Below are 17493 nucleotides of genomic sequence, written 5' to 3' on the forward strand. Positions count from 1 at the left end.
TGTGTCCAGTTATGCGTACGGACTCACATTTAAGCATAGCGACGCTTTCATTCAAAGCATCTTACAAAGTCTTAACAGTTTAGAGAAATAAAAGCTTGAAGACGGACAGACAAAATATATGAGAGTTTTTAATAAGAATGTGAGAACTGAATGTGGTCGGATTGAAGGTGAAGAATGAACGGGAAATATTGCGTGCCCTTTTGTGTGAGTACCAGTAGGCGTCGCTCGTGCACTGATTACCGCAGTGTTTTGGATCGGATGTAAACGTGTACAGTCAGAGAGAGAGTGGAGGTATGAGTTTTACCTTAAACATGATTGTTTTTTAAATGGTTTTCGTTGCTTTGCGCAAATCACAAAGACAATTTAACCGATTTGAGTCAATGACAACATCAAAAATTACGGAGTTGAAAAGGAGTCGACGAGAGTCGATTCCTGTCTTGGAGTCGAATCCGACTTTAGGGACATTGAGAGTCGAGGAATCGATTCTTTTGGAGTCGACTCCCCATCCCTAGTTGATAGGTTGCTACCTGCATCCAATACATGCGTTCCAGCAGATGGTTAACAAGAAGAACTTTGCTTATGGATTATAGGTAAGCGAAGATGAACTACAGGTTGCATGCAGAGGCTCACCGCGCCCAACATGTGCCGCTCCGGCCTACAGATCACGAGGTGATGAGCACCGATAGCCGAGATCCGCCACTGTATCGAGGCTCGGTCGGCGCATCAACTGGTCGGGAGTCTATGAGGACATTATGGCCACATTCTGGGAGTTTTTCTCCACTGAACTTGGTGCAGATCACGCCACAGTGTGCACACTTACATGAGCATCCCCCAGTTCAGCGGCCTGCTATGTAACAAAGCATATTTTGGCCGCATCTCACACAATGAGCAGACCTTTCCCATAGGTTTTGCCTTGTATATATGCTGTGTAATTCAGCCGTTTCTCACACAATGAGCCACTTCTTGTACGCGAGCAGACCCCGTGCTTAGGGCTCTGCTTTGTACAAGTGAGGCTTCATTTCGGCTAATTTTCACACGTCAATACAGTAGGTCCCCATTGTAATGGCGGCATGCCATGTAAGCACGTGTTGTGATTATTCTTTCACATGGGTGCCGATCAAAATGGCAACGAGCCTTTTCATGCATGTGCTCTATGCATTAGCGAGATGCCCCCTGTAGGACAGTGGTTAGAGCCACTTGCCTTGGCGTGAGAGACCCGGGTTCGATTCCTATCTCAACCATTACTTCCTATGCCTAAAGTACACTGTTATGTGGTTTACATGTGCGCTATAGCTTATATATTATACGGATATAAGGGTCTGTATTACTTGTGTAATACACAGGTAATACCTGTGTGTCATCTTGAGCGGCATTGGCCAGTGCGAGTCAAATGCCACTGGCGTGATTCAACAAGGCTTCAGTAAAGGTAGAGAAGGAGGGTTTACCCCCATAGCGTAGTTATGCAATGTCTCTTTCCCACCTCTCAGGGAACCGAGGTTACAATAGTGCAGTATGGTCCAGTAGGTTGCAGGAGCAGTCTTAACGCATCAGGTAAACAAACACAGCACCTGCCTGTGGCTCAGCTGGCCCGGCTTAATTCTCTTTATAGTTGGGTTCATATAGGAGGGGGGGTAACCATGCCAAGCAAGTGATTATAACCTCAGCGCTGTGGGAGAGCTCTCTCTCTTTCTCTTAACTTCCTTCTACAACCAGACTCGTCCCAGTCCAAATATTCGGTCCAAGAAAGTGACAAATCCAAAACAAAATCCACGCTTACGCCGCGTTCCAGACAAAGGCGTAAGTGGGAACATCCATTTTAAATGTCCTACGTCACGGCAGATTAAAAAACGTGTTTCATACCACCATCTGTGGTATACTTAAAAGTTTGTTTTTACATTTTCACATAATTTAGCTTCACGCTAATCTTGCTGGAAGCATCTTGGGTGTGACGTCAAATGACACGTCTCCCTGAGATTGACGTTGATGATCTGCCCCGAGCTCAGAGGTCCCATGTCCGACTTTTCTTGTGTCCTCGTGTTCTCGCTCCATGTCATCAATAACCGTCAAAGTCCGGTTCCAATACTCAAGAACACAACAACAGAGAATGTGAATGAAAGTACCCGGATCTGTTCTCGATATCACACGATATTGCACACCTACGGAATCCGCTTGAAGTCCCAGAAGTCACTGCGGCGTGTCCATCCAAGTTCATTTTTCCGAGGCTGCCTCGCAATACCGGTCTCCACAAGAAAACAAGTCCGTTCTTTGCGGGTTTGAGGTCGAGAAAATCCGACATCCCTGTTGTCTAGAACGCAGCATTAGTAATTTGAATTATCGTATGCAAATGGTCCACACTGGTACACTGGTACTCTCGTTACGTTCCGTCACATCTCCAGAATTAATAAATATTCAACCCTCCTGACCTCCTTCAGGCTGTGTTAATTGCCGACGGCAATCACGAGATGCTGAATGATGCGTGTCTAACCTTACAAGCTGTCTTCGCATTTGACTTGCGGAAAAAATAGCTTTGATTGCAATGTATCAAAGGAGCAATTTAGGTAATTAGAAACTGTACAGATCCTTGACAGCTCTTTCAGCGAATGCAGGGCATTCCCGCTCTCTGTTGTTTACTCACGCTAATGAATTATTTTAACAGGTGATTTCCTCAGCTAATGATGAAAAACTTGATAAAAAAAAGTTTTACTGCAGCTAGGATTTCTAATGTGAAATTTACTTTTCTTTCGTATTTATGTCACAAATTTGTCTGGATTTGTGACTGCAAAGCAGAGAAGTGGTAAAAAATGTTACAAATGTGAAATGAATGACCGGTCCCCTCCAAGCGATTAAAGTCGAGCACTTTACGGATCTAATATTAAGGCGCCATCATTGCATGTCTCTATGAGAGGCCCTGAAAATTCTTACAGTGATCTGTGCTTTACAATCAACACAGGTACAACACAGACAATTTAGAAATTTTGTTTATTTAATTGTATTCCTGGTGCATCTATTATTAATGTTATAAGCCGAAATGTGGAATACAGTTTGTAATGCAAGATTTAAGAAATTCATGTTTTTATCAACTTTTCAAACTTTCACAAACAACCTATTTAAATAATAAAATAATGCACTTTTACTCTTGTGTTCTTAAAAGTTTGGAACCAACCCAAGCAGATGTCTTATAATAAAACCCTGTACCTTCACAAAATGTTATTTTATTGATGCATCAATTATTGATCTTATATTATAAGCAAATATGTATATGCAGCTTTTAATGCATTTCAGAAAATCATGCTTTTAAAAACTTTCCACTCAAGATATTACGCAGGTGATTTAATCTGCATAAAAATGTATTTCAATAACATAACGGAAATAGAAACTTGTCACTAGGGGCTCCAAGTTACATCTAAACTGCACAACACCGTGTGTGTTGCGGTATACACTATAGCAGTGCATTGTTGTACTGTACAGTAGTTTGTACATTTGTGTTGTTGTTTACAGATCTGTGGTTTGGATCAGCTGTGTCTGTCCGCAGATGGTTGCCATGGGGCTAATGTTATTGCATTGTCCCTAGAACATGCATTCTCTTTGCCACATCAATTACACTCACCCCTCAGGCCAGAGACTAACTCGGTTTCAATGCTCATGTATGCCTTTATTTGTTTACAGAAAAACCCAATTCTCAAAAGGAAACTTTTTCGCTGATATTTTGATATATTCAGCAACCACCAGTGCACAATTACTTTATTCGTAAGCTTACATCATTGTGCGACATACATCTCATGAGAACAAAACATGCATTACATTGCAACGGCAGGCCCATCACATTCAACGTGTGTCATATGGAAAGCAGTATTCATACAAACAGTAATAAACAGTACAAAGAAACCTTAAATGAAAATTACACAGTCATTTTGCTGATGTTGCTTTTCGCACGCTTGGGTGACGTTCTCCACAGTCGACTCCTTAGGGACGTAAGCAGATTGTTCTGAACCTCCTCTTTCACTCCCTCAAGTATTTTGTTTACTTCCTCAAGGCCAAAACAGGGAACCAAAATGGTGGATGCTTCCACTGGGAAGGTTCACAAAGCACGGTCAAGGCTACTTCGTATACAAGTTTCGGCATAAGAAATTGTTTTTATTCTATTTTTTTGTTCAAAACTGTAAATGCTTTTACATTGGTACAGAAATGACAGTTACAGTTTTATTGAATGCATTTGTTTTTTAAGGTTTCTATCTGTGGTTAAGTGAATGTCTGACAAACACTTGATAAAATGGAGCAAAGTTGCAAACAGTGTAACAAAAATTATAAACAGAAAAAATACAAAAAAACAAAACAAAAACAAAAACTAATACTGACAAACAGATAAGAATTGTTTTTTATTGTATGTCAAATGTAGGCATTTGATGTTTATTTTCCACTGTGTTTTGTGTTGTAATATGCACATTTTATTTTTGTGCAACATTATCTCAAAACCAAAATACATTTTATGATACAAACACTTTATATACATTCTTTAAGCCGTGGTGTCATCCCAATGAAATGTGGAGCATCTGGAGTTTTATTGTCATGCTTTACATTAAGATTTCCAGTGTGTCCACTGCTTGAGGTATCGTTTCCTTCCCGTCTGCTCCTCTGAAGAGAGTTCTCGCTCAACAGTGAAGAATCTTAATGAAAGCTTTGCGAAACTCAATGTTGAACGTGGTGTATATGATTGGATTAACGGCGCTGTTCACGTAGCCCAACCACGTAAAGGCGGTGTAGAGTTCAGGTGGGACCTGGCAGTATGTGTTCACAATGTGTGTGATGAAGAACGGCAGCCAGCAGATGATGAATACACCTGAAAATAATGCAGACTGAAGTGAGGTGAAGTGTACTGAATCAGTTGTCAAAACAAAGTAACAGTCTGAGGGGTCGGAATCTGTTTGACAGCACTTTAGGGATGAACTGCACTTAAGAGTTGAAACCTATTGTAGGTAAAAACAAATTACATTGTTTTATCCTGTGGATTTGAGGAGCTTTTAATATTAAGTAATATTGTGTAATTCACTGCATAAAGGACCACATCAAAAATCTGGTATTTAGAAATCAAATTCCTTTGTACAAAGAAATTGAGACACACAAACATGGCAATGCTAAAAGCACCACAATGAATAGCTTAAAAATGAAACTTCTGTCTTCATTTACTCCCCCTCAAGTTGTTCCAAATCTGTATACATTTCTTCGTTTTGATGAACACAGAGAAAGATATTTGGAAGAATGCTTGTAACCAAACAGTTCTTGGCCACCATTAACTACCAAAAATTTCACACAAAAGAAGAAATTTCGAGGAATGTTGGAAAGCAAACAGTTCTGGGGCACTACCATTGTAATTTTTCCTACTATGGTAGTCAATAGTGGCCAATAACTGTTTGGTTATAAGCATTCTTCCAAATATCTTTCTCTGTGTTCATCATCAGAACAAAGAAATGTATACAGATTTGGAACAACTCGAGGTGAGTAAACGATGACAGAATTTTCATTGTCCCTTTAAATCTATCTCTGCACTTTAAAGTCGGCATGAAATTAAATTATAATTGTTTTACACAGTGGTGAAGTATTTATTATAAATTATTTATCAGTGCACATCATTATTATTTTTTAAATCATTCGCACTTGTTGTAATCTTTAATCAAAAACGTTAACCTCCTCCCCCTCTCGAAACGACCTCTCTTCTGGTCACAAGGAATGGTGCGGACTGGCATTCAAATCTTTCATCTTTTAACAATTCAATCAGTTGGTGGATGAAATAAAGTCCCGCCCTACATTTTTTTTTCTCAACTCAGTCGCTACTTCCATTTCATGCCGACTTTAACCTGCAAAAGAAGTATTTAACATACTTCAGAACAAAACATTTCCACCTTTAAAAACTGCAAAAACTAAGTACATGCTTACCAAGGACAATAGCTAACATCTGAGTAGCTTTCTTTTCCTTCTGCTGGGAGATTTTGCGCTTGTTAAGAGACTTGACTGACGTCTGTGTTTTGCCGTTGGGCGAGACCTGGATCTCAAACGCTTTGGCCACTTTCGCAATATTGCTGGTGTTGCCGTTTCTTTCGGGTTTGACACCAGCTTCAGGCGATGGGGGTGAGATGTCAGTCTCTCTTAGGTTAGTGTTAACCAGCCTGCTGTGTTCTTGACTCGTACCACACTGATCCTGCTTCTTCTGTCTGGGAGGATTTAAGTTCGAGATTTCATCCATTTGGATGTCGTCCGCATTGTTTACCACCTCCTTTATGAAGATCTGTCAAGGGAGAAGTCATTTAGGGATACATTTAATTTAGAAGAGCACATTATCTTCCTTATGATGGCAATACACAGCAAAAAAAGTAACTCTTAACTGGGCAGTCCTCTTGTTTATGGGTTCAATCAACATACTGTTATAGCGGATGGAAAATGAAATGATCATTTAATATTTTCAGACACGCTATCATTTTTCAAATGTCATCTGTAGTCATAGCAGCGGATAAGACAAGCTGTTAGAGGCAAAAAAACTCCTGGTGAGAACTCTATTTTGAAAGGCAGAGCTATATTGGTCATACCACATTTTTGTTGTTCACAGGAAAATTCCCACTGGACTTGACGATCACAGTGCACAGTTTCACATCATCAGGGTGGGTGCACCTCTGAAAAAACACACACACACACACACACACACACACACACAAAGGAGATACAGACCAGACTGCTGTGACGGATTTGTACCAGAAGCAAATTGGATGTTCCATTGTGATGTCCCCGGTTTGGAAAATTTGAGCAACAAGGTTGGCAACACTAATATTTCGTAAATGTCATAGGTAATATTGTTATTATGCCAAAAAGTCTGTAAATGATTTGTACAGTAAATTCAAAACAGACAGACTGCTACAGCTTACATTTTCATGAAATCCTTTAGATCTAAATCCACACAAGGTTAGAATTTCGACTGTAAACACTTGATATACACTACGAAGAGATAAGAAAGTTTTGTAATTTGAAACAAAAGCTCTCCTGAAATAAACATGATGTTGATCTAAGCCTCTTTGTGCATCAGAATGCTGTGGAGGAGACGGCCGAGGCAGAAGCCACTGATAGGAGATCTGATGTTTACTTTTGCTGTCAGAACATAGTATCAGAGCTCCCTAACCACAAATGGCTCTCTATAATGCACTGATGCCCTTGCAGAGGCTTGGGGTGGGTAGATAAGCTATCAGTTTCTTTGAATAATGGTATATTGAATTTATTCTGGAGCAGCATAAGCTCTGTGGTGAAGCCTGCATGTGTCTGCTCTGCTTAAAACATTGCAGCGACTAACAATGCATTATAATAACAGAGGTATGAAGCAGCGGTCATTTCCTGCACGCTGCGCATTGATTTGATGTATGACCAGGGAATCAATACAAGAAAAAAGAAAAGGTAATTCTAAATACACTAAATCGCAGTTGCGGGGCAGTTTGTGTGTAGCTTCCGTTCTTGGAAACAGGTTTTAAGCGATGAAGCAGATCCAGGATATTTGCTCAAAGAATGTAACATTGGTAATAACTTAATGGATGATGCACTCTCAGTGTGCCATAGCAGTTATGTGCAGGGTGAATTTATTCTTTTGCTTCCTCCCAAATTGATGTGGATGTTTTTAACAATAATTTTTATACAAGCAAAAATGTAAACTTACACAAAATCAGTTCACCATTTTAAACAGTAATCTCTAATCAAAGGGGCTGTATGTAATTTTTAGGAGGGTGTATTGACAGAAATGCAATATAATATACATAACTATGTCTTCAGAGGTGTATAAAGACCTTACATAATGAAGCGTTATGTTTTTATTACGTTAGAATGAGCTATTTCTGTCTACATACACCGCAGGTCCCCTTGCATGTAATACGCCATGTTGTTTCTACAGTAGCCCTAAACGTACAAACTGCTCTACAGAGCGTGTTTTGTAAATTTGTTATATCCTTCGGCAAAGAAGCAAAAACGTGATGACATCTTAGCTCTGTGTCAGCCACCGTAGTGCTTCGAAAGGAGGGGGAGGGTTGGAGTTAGCCGTTTGTTGCAATTCGCAACCTCACCGCTAGATGCCACTAAAATCTTCACATGGCTCTTTTAAGCATAATCGTTGCAATATTAATGTGTTAATAGCAAGCGCAAAATGTCATCATGATAAGGTCCGAAATTTTGGGGGGCAGAGTGTAGAGATGATTGTGCGTTTTGAAATACGGTATAGCAGAAATTCAACTGCAAAGTGTAATAAATTTGGTGAAGTGACCTAAAAAAAGTTCTAAAATGACAGAATAATTGTGATTATTAATTGCGATTAAACGTTTGAGCAAAATTATCGTGATTATTATTTGGCCCAAATTAGTACCACGTTTGCACATAAAATAATCTCACATTATAAGGCTTTGTCATTTACATCATGTAACGGTAACATCTGTCTTCATGCGATATATTAATTAAGTTATTCATTTAGCTGACACTTAATATCTCAAGGTTGAGGCAAAATAACAAAGATTTATGGCAAACACCGGCACAATGCATAAACAACCTCCTCTATATTTCAGGAGTGTGTTCAGAACTACCCAGCTGTTCATTACTGTTATTCTGCAGATGGGAATTACTTTGCTATGGGACTGACAGTGCTGATGAATTACAAATGAATTTATCAGCACTGCACTTTTTTAACAATCTCAATTTATTAAACTGAACTAGTGAGCCAGGTAAATAGGCATTGCTCTGCTTATAGCAGTACCTTTATAGTGGAGCTCATGTCCACGTCTGTAACCGGGAAGGTGCGCTTTGTGTTCACCCGTTTCCGTCGCTTACGCAATACCACGTAAATCTGTACGTATACTAGTAGGGTAATGATGAAGGGCACGTAGAAGGAAACAATGGAGGAGTACACTACAAAGGCAGGGTTGGCGATCACACACAGGGCATCGTCATGGGTGACTGCAATATAAAACAGAGGGAAAATTAGTCTGTGACTAATGTGCCTGACAATAGCCCAATCCATTCACCTATCAATAGCTCTCAATTGACAATAAGTGAACAGAAATAAAATAAGGTAAATACACTTAAAGACATAGAGATTCAGTTGGGAACCACTGGTGTAGGCTATATAAAGCAGTTTATTGACCACCAGTTGATATTGTATCAAGAGTCTCAGCTCAGGGGTCTCAGTGTGGTACAAGATATAAACTTGTATCCCAACAATGCAGACGCCTGTGGAGTGTAATACTCAATTTCTCAGCAGTCGAGCAACCTGCAGCAGAATTTGTCCACATGTCCCTGACCCCCTTCCTTTCACCATCAGCATTCAGACAGAGAAATGACTTCTAATATAACTTTCAAATGAATAGATGACCTAACTTCATTTCATCTGTCTAAACACCTATTTTCAACATCAGTCTTGTATGCGCCAGATGCTACATTGTACCATAATACTTGTTTTTTTAAAGGACAAGTAAGGACAAGTTTATCCAGCTTTTCCTTTGTGGTTATTATTCAATGTAATTCTGTATATCTATTTAAATAAAAAAATATCATTTTGCAATTTCTTTGCTTTATTATAAATGGGTTTGGCATGATCCAATCAAAAGTAAATATTTATACTTACCAGAATTATTAAGTCCAAAGAGCAGCGGACATGATATAGCAAAAGACAGAACCCACACAACAGAGATCATAACCGTGACTCTTCTTTTGGAGCTGTAGCGTGTGTTGTATAACATGGGCATGGCCACAGCTGTATACCTGTAGGAGATAACAGACAGAATGGATTTGTTGTCATCTTACAGTCCTCCATATTCCCTCATAACACGACTGGTGTGACCTGTGATGTATGACACACATGGTGTATCATTTAACTTTTAGAAATCACTCTTTTTTGCAGTATCGTTTAGTAATAGTATTGTGATTGACATAGAGAACAGAAATCAAGGGCTTACGGTGTGACAGGTTAGTATGGTCCAGTTAGTATGGTGCCCTGCTGCCAGATGCTCTAACTATATCATCCGGATCCAAAAAGCACAATTCTTGCTACATGACCATTCAGAACTGGCAGTGTAACTTAAAAACGCACTAAAATGCCTTAAAAGGTGCAGCTTTGGTTTTTTATGTGTTGACGATTTCTGCTGAGACAGGAAGGGTGTGACATATCAAGTGGCTCCTCCCCTTTTTAAAAGAGCCAGTAGTTTATCTTCACCAGACTGGAATTGGAAGAGAAGCTGAAGTGCAAAATGTGACCCAGTCAAAACCATGTCTCAAAATGTAATCCTTTTGAGTTTTGAAACATTAATTTCCTATAAATCCAATCTCTGACATGGTCTTACTTAAAAAAAGATCAAACATAAAAAGATTATCAAAAATTGATCCTCTGTATTGCCGGAACACTGTAAAATGTAAAAAAATAAGTGAAAAAAATCTGCCTTAAAATTTTGAGTTAATTCAACTCAATGTTAACCAAAGTTAACAATTTTAAACAATGTCATTATGGTCAATCCAGCCTTACGGTGATTAAAACAGTATATCTTGATTTTTTATGTATTGGCTTTGAACCAAAATTTTTTATGAAAAATGTGAATCGGAATAGAATGAACCTTGTATCCGAGTTTTGAAGTGACAAAGTCTTTAGAGAATCATCAATTCGAGCATCACAGAAATTTGGCTTAAAAACCCGCAGCTACAGAACTGATATGTGATCCTGCGCCAGCCAAGCAACAGCCAATGAGATGAATAGAGATGCTACTGACTAAATTTCTCCACGTTAAACACAGACATAAACAATTTGAGTAGTATTTACATGCATCAACTCGCATGATATTTTAAACATTATAGCCTACATAACAACAACCTCTTCACCAGAACTGTGTTATTTTCAGGCAGAAGTTTTAATCAATCAAAGCCACTGAGTGCAGCTGTGACACGCCCTCGCGACTGGTTCCTCCCGAGGTTTTTTTCTCCATTTCTTTATCATTGGAGTTTGGGTTCCTCGCCACACCATGTTTGCTTGCTCACTGGGAGACTGCTGATATTAGATATTAGATTAGCTTAAAGGTTTGGTAAATTCTGTTAACATCGCTTTATTAGAATGATCTTGCTTGTTATACAAACACCATGCACTGTTTGACCTTTTCTGTCTTTTTCTTTTCTCCTGTAAAGCTGCTTTGGACCAATGCACATTGTGAAAAGCGCTATATAAATAAAATTGGATTGAATTGAAGTTGTTCCCTCTTATGAGCCCGACAACCGAATAACATCTTGGTCAGCATAAGACGAGCGCTCTTGTAATTGCAGTGCAGAATCACCTACCTGTCAATACTGATGGCACACAGATTGAGTATGCTCGCTGTACACATCATCACGTCCAGGGTGACGAAGATGTCACAATGAATTGTGCTGAAGCGCCACTCTCCCACCACCTGGGAGTACAGACATACATAGCTAAAAGCTCTTCTAATTATAGAACAAGGCATCTGAATGCAACCTACACCGCAAGCTACAATCTGTTTTAAAATGTGCTCTGGGAATCAATCCACAATACTCATATTTTTAGATCATAAAAATCCATGGTAACGACCTCTTGTTCTTCTCACTCGAAAGTCCAAAACTCGGTTTGCATCAGGTTCAGTCGCTCCGTAATAATGTTTTCACCAATAAACTATTGGCATTCTCTCTGGTTTATGAGATAAAACCGGCAGAGAAGCAATATAGCAGAGGTCAGCCGCATCCACGGTTTGCAGCTTAGGAGTTGGCTGGAAGAGTTCTCTGAGGTACCTCTGATTAATGTGTGTCCTCAGGCGAGGGCCTCAGATACCTCTTGATGGGCTTCGGTCACTGCCTCTGGAGTTTGAATCACTGTCATTGATTAAAGAATTATTTTACACATCTAATGAACGTGGCTGGGACTTGCCGGAATCGGTTCATCACCATATCCCCTAACTCAGATGAAGATTTAGATTTTTAGATTTAGATTCAATTTATTGTCATTGCACATGTACAAGGCAACGAAATGTGACCTCTGCATTTAACCCATCCAGAGAGTAGTGAACACACGTACCCCCGGAGCAGTGGGCAGCTATCACTACAGCGCCCGGGGAGCAAGTAGGGGTAAGGTGCCTAGCTCAAGGGCACCTCAGATGTTACCCGCCGGCCCTGGGAATCGAACCGGCAACCTTCTGGTCATGAGTCCGACTCTCTAACCATTAGGCCACAACTGCCCCTAAATGAAGAGAAATGAAATGAAGAGACTCATGAAATGAGTCTCTCTAGCGCCAATCTAAGACGTAGCTGCTGATGTGAGAGGAGGGAGAGAGGGGTCCACACAACTAGCAATAAAAACATAAAAACCTTTTTAAATTGCTTTGCATAAGACCCAGTTAATCTAAAACACTCGATTTGATTGATACCGACTTCTTGCTAGCGCAATTAGGTTACATTCGTGACTCATGTTTCGATGTGTTCTCCCGATTTTTTCAATGTTGTTTACGGAAAGCGGGCGTCTTCTGGAATGACAGCTAATATATGCTCATCAGTCCTAATAATAAAACTGAGGATTTTCACATCGCACTGCTCGTGCAGCAATTAGTTCTAATTTAGCTAATAAACAGACTGCTCCTCGCTGCAATAAAATGACAACTTTTCATTTAAGGCCCCTCTCGCAGCGGTTCTTCTTATTGCCCCGGCAGCTCTGTTCAAGTGTGAAAAATTATCTAATCCAAATTTCTTATGACTTAAACTATTGACCACGACTGCAGTTACTCAGTGCTGACCTTTAGGAGCAAAACAACATGGAAACAACAGAGCTAATTTAAAACGGAGTGATATAATCACAGAAAATACTCATAAAAGGTTGCATCAGTGTCAACAGAAGCAGAGTCTAAGATCTGAAGGTATATTACAGCCTATGGATTTTCCTTGCAATTTGATAGCCTCCGTAATAAATATGGGTCAATGACATACACAAGGACGGATTCTGTTATACAAATCATGGGTAAAAATAGCAATATCTGTAGCTAAGATCAGATATTGCCAGAATTAGACGTATTCTAGCGGCCAAACGAAAATTGATTGGCTGCTGCGAAATAAGGTTCCTGAAGCTTTTCCTAGTTCATTCTTGCACATGCTGACTGCGTTACCAAGCAGTTGGCAAAAGAAATTTCAGTCATGGAACAATCGATTAATCTATCCTTGCATTACAAACCATACATTGGGCAACCATTTAAAGGGACAGTTCACCCATGAATGAAAATTCTTTCATCATTAACTCACCCTCATGTCATTTCAAACCTGTTTGACTTTCTTACTTCTGCAGAACACCAAAGAAGATATTTTGAAGAACATTGGTCACCAAACAACATTGGACCTAATCTTTTGTATTCCAAAGAAAAAAGGATATTATGCGGGTGAATAAATGATGACAGAATTTTTATTTAATCTCTTCAAGCATTGGCAAAGACCATCAGAGACCATCTGGAACCTACCTCAAGGTAAACCACCCATGGCATTACAAGCGTCGCCACTAGCAGGTCAGCCACGGCCAAGCTGACTATCAGGTAGTTGGTGGTGGTCTGCAAAGCTTTCTCCCTGGAGACGGCCATGCACACCAGCACATTGCCAAAGACGATGACAAAAATGAGGAGCGTGAGAAGCATGGCATAATAATTATACTGGTGCCTCCCCTCTTGTCCTGTGGCATTAAAGTCCTGGGATACATTTTCAAAGAAGCTCTCATTGTAGGCATACTGCATGAAGACGTCCATCAGATGGAGATGGCTGAAGCCAAGCAGAGGCCCTAGAACCACAAACAAAAGTATAAACATTTTTTTTATCGTGTTTACATGGGTGTGTCCTCTCACGACTAGATTATACAATATGTCCCATTACATTTTGCCTTGACAAATCAATATTCTAGAACACCTGCATTTACAGAAAGTCCTGGGCAATGGCCTTGCGCTGCAGATGCGCTGTGCAAAGTCTATTAGTTTTTTATGGGAGATTGTTCACACAGCTGTCCTGAGAAGCCTGTGTTTGAACTCTGGATGTGACTTGACTAACTAGGACAGAAGTCTCCTCCCTCCCTACTGTTCTCCCTTGTACAACGTCCAAGAAAACAGACAGAAACATAAGCAAACATCAGCTAAATAACACGTAGATGCTGCAGGGCAACAGTTTTACAAAATATCTCGACAAAGGAGCTCGTAGTTCATACTGTCTCTGTGAATTAGAAAAAAAGAAACTGCACAGTGAGCAGTTGTTATGAATGTGTGAGATTTAGCAGAATTTGCAAAATTCTACTGAGCTCGGCACAAGCTTTATTATAGACGTAATAAGCAAATGGATTTGCATAGGATGACAAACTGACCTATTCTGGGCATCAAATGATATTAGATTCAGAACAGAGGTCTATGTGTTTATTAAAGTTTTGCATCTGTCAAGAGAATTTTTTTTTACGTTTTTCTGGTTTTGATGGAAGAAACATATGGAAGTTTTATAAATGCACAATATACATCTGTACCTTATGCAACACTGACTGATTCATGCATATAGATGATTGTTACAGTGAATCAAACATGATGATACTGAGTTTTAAAATGCATTTCTAATAAAAAAAATTATTAGGATGGCTAACACATATTTTCCAGGTAAATCGTGTTCAATGTTTTTTTGGAAGGCATATTACTGCAATGCAAAATGCATTCAATACATTAGTGAGTTTTCATTAAACTAAACTGCCCTGACGGGTTTTATGTAAATTATACGGATACTGAAGGGAAAAGATGACAAGGCTGCTTGGACATCGCGGCACCACAAACATAACATCTTTCTGATCTCAGCAGAGCTTCAGTCCACAGTGGTGCCATAAAAACATGTTAGAAGAGAGAACTGCAAAAGTCAACACGTACTGCAAAGCATTCAACATCACAGTTAAAATGCAGTTTGCTACCAACTCTTGTCTAAATGGACCACCACTGAATCATTATTGCTTTCCCCCCACATTGCCTCTTTAGCGTCTCTGTGTCAGTTCAGTTCTGATCATAGAAGCGGTTAAGACTTTCCACGGATGATGAAACAACACAGCTGACGCACTGTACGCCTTTTCAATCAGACAGACTTAACACACTCATTTCGCTGTGTATCTGTTTGTTGGGTTTTAATTGGATTTTGAAGAGCCATTTAGGACGTGCATTTATCTTTAAGTGTACAATTGCGAAAAATCCGAGGTCTCCATGTGCTCAAACCATGCGCTTTCGTTCCTTAGAAAACGGTTTATTCAAGTTGAACGATGGTTATGTTTGACTAAAACAAGAAACACAAAGGAATAATTTGGATACAAGTGGACTGTTGTGTACAGTTGTTTGATTTAAAGTTCATATTATTTGATGCAGATGTATATTTAATAAAAAGCGAAAAGCTTAGTTAATACAACATTTGGGAAGATGAAATCACTTGTAAATTGATACTTAACCAGTAATATTTTTCCCAGGCAGGAGTGTAAAGTTTGTCTAAAAGTGTCAATAGCCTATAATTTATGGTTTTACCGATTAACTGTTGCAAAAGTGTACTGGTAAACACTGACTCTGCTTTTCCTAATGATCGATCAGCAATACATGCAGTTCGCAAACAAGTAAAACTGCCGTGTTGTACCTTCAAACCGCAACTTTAATCCAAAGAGCGGAAGTATCCAGTTTCTTATATGTTAAATCCACTCTTCTCCATCGGACAGGCATGTCCATCTATGTATCTGTAACTGTATTCCTCTTCTCTCTCGTTTACCTCTCCACGGGCTAATGCAATTGTAAACCGGCAAACAGAGCTACTTCCACAAAGACATTTCATTTTTTCTGGATTTAAATAGGGTGAATTTGATTTCCTGGTGTTTAACTACAGTTTGAAGAGACACGCGTATCCAGTTCGTTCCACAGCAGAGCGTTCGCCATGCGCGTCTGAGCGCGCGCTTTCCGCACACTGTAACCTTCAGCATCAAACTGAGGGAGCGTCTCACATTCTCCACCAGAGATTGAGAAGGTGGAAAAACGAGGCGGGGCTGTTACATAAACACCAATGAGAATAAGATACTTGTAACAATGAGTGTTGCGTTTTCTAAACCCTGTGTTGTTTTTCTTCCTTTCTTAGAATGCATGTGCACCTACAAACTGGAAACTATATTTATATACCGCAGGGATATACAGTAGGGGGGCAGGGGCTAATTTTCAAAAGTTTTCACATCAATGACTGAGCTTATTTTCAGGGGTCAGATTTTTTTAGAGGTTGTGCATAAATGAAGTGAAGAATATTACATTTATACCCACGTAACTTCCAATTTGATTACAAATATATTTAAGAAATATAACCTGTGCAAAAATTAACATTCTTTTATTACTTACTTCCTCATGTTCTGTGGAAAAAAACAAGAAATGTAAGAGACAGAAATCAAAGACGTTTAGTGAATAAACAGTCAACTTCTGTATGCTCTAAGCACACCCTTAACGTTTAACTATAAAGGAATTGAACATTTTTGTCACCTGCCTTCTTGTTCAGGATTTTCTAGTTGTAATAAACTCAATAAAACGGGAAGGAAGGAGGCGGGAACCGGCGAACATTCAAAACATTTAATCAAAAATAAATACACCAAAAATACAAAAGTAACAAGCCGGCAGCCCCTCGCGGACGACTGCCGGCAACACAAACATAAACATAAACAAAACTTAACTAATGTCCGGGCCCGGTCCTCTCTCGCCGTATGCTCCTGCCCCTCGGCCTTTTATGCTTCCGATCTCCTCCGTGGGAGATACTAGGCCAGTGGCGCTCGCTTGCTCCTCCCACGGCTCTCGTCACGCCTCCCTCGTCACACTAGTCTTGTGGCAGGATCATGACAGATCCCTTATGTTTAGTGTGAGAAAGTCATGGGGTGTTTACCATTGACATTCCATGTGCTTTCTCGTGTCTCGTCATTGGCCCCGCCCCTCCGTTTCCCGTATTGCTTCCCTGCCGTGTCTTATGTTCCTCACCTGCCCCTCATTATTTTCCTTTGTTTGTCACCCTATAAAGTATCCTCGTGTCTATTGTCTTGTGCTCGTTCGTTGTGCTTGTGTTCCTGTGTAATGTGCCGCTGTGCTCCTGTGCCTGTTTGCTGTGAATACCCAAGTCAAGTCGAGTCTAGTAAGTCTTTAGTTTAGCTTTTGTCTAGTGTTGTTTAGTTTAGTCTAGTCTTAGTTAATCTACGTCCTGTCTGCTTCCTGTTATCTTGTTTTCTTGTTTATATCCCCATCGTGGGTGTTTTGTTTTATACTTTTGTTTTGTTTAAATAAATATATCCTTGTTTACCCCTTCACTGCCGCTGCCTGCATTTGGGTTCTCCTTCCACGACCGTGACATAACGAACGAGCCATAAGTGAACCCAGCAGGTGCTATGGACAAGGATCAGGTGTCCCTGCGATCCCGCGAGGCCCATCTATTGTTCGGGTTTTGCCAAGG

General features: G+C 39.9%; 1 protein-coding gene across 1 annotated transcript; it reads right to left on the reverse strand.

Moving 5' to 3' along the window:
• Nucleotides 1–3643: 3643 nt before the first annotated feature.
• drd2a (dopamine receptor D2a) lies at nt 3644–15991 on the reverse strand. Its single transcript, XM_057351880.1, has 8 exons — nt 15664–15991; nt 13500–13810; nt 11329–11438; nt 9635–9771; nt 8768–8967; nt 6579–6662; nt 5932–6280; nt 3644–4837 (listed from the first exon to the last, which is right to left on the reverse strand). The coding sequence occupies exons 2-8, from the start codon at nt 13776–13778 to the stop codon at nt 4650–4652; spliced, it is 1347 nt and encodes a 448-aa protein (XP_057207863.1). The 5' UTR covers nt 13779–13810; nt 15664–15991; the 3' UTR covers nt 3644–4649.
• Between the last annotated feature and the right edge of the window lie 1502 nt (nt 15992–17493).

The sequence above is a fragment of the Triplophysa rosa genome, linkage group LG14 (genome assembly GCF_024868665.1).
Source record: "Triplophysa rosa linkage group LG14, Trosa_1v2, whole genome shotgun sequence".
Lineage (NCBI taxonomy): Eukaryota > Metazoa > Chordata > Actinopteri > Cypriniformes > Nemacheilidae > Triplophysa > Triplophysa rosa.

Excerpts from the sequence above, each read along its gene's own strand:
- drd2a (XM_057351880.1), bottom strand. The coding sequence starts at position 13,778 with ATGGACGTCTTCATGCAGTATGCCTACAATGAGAGCTTCTTTGAAAAT. Across the intron at positions 8,968-9,634 it reads CTTTGGACTTAATAATTCTG|TCACCCATGACGATGCCCTG; the intron begins GTAAGTATAAAT and ends TTTATATTGCAG. Across the intron at positions 6,281-6,578 it reads CTGTGAACAACAAAAATGTG|ATCTTCATAAAGGAGGTGGT; the intron begins GTATGACCAATA and ends CTCCCTTGACAG.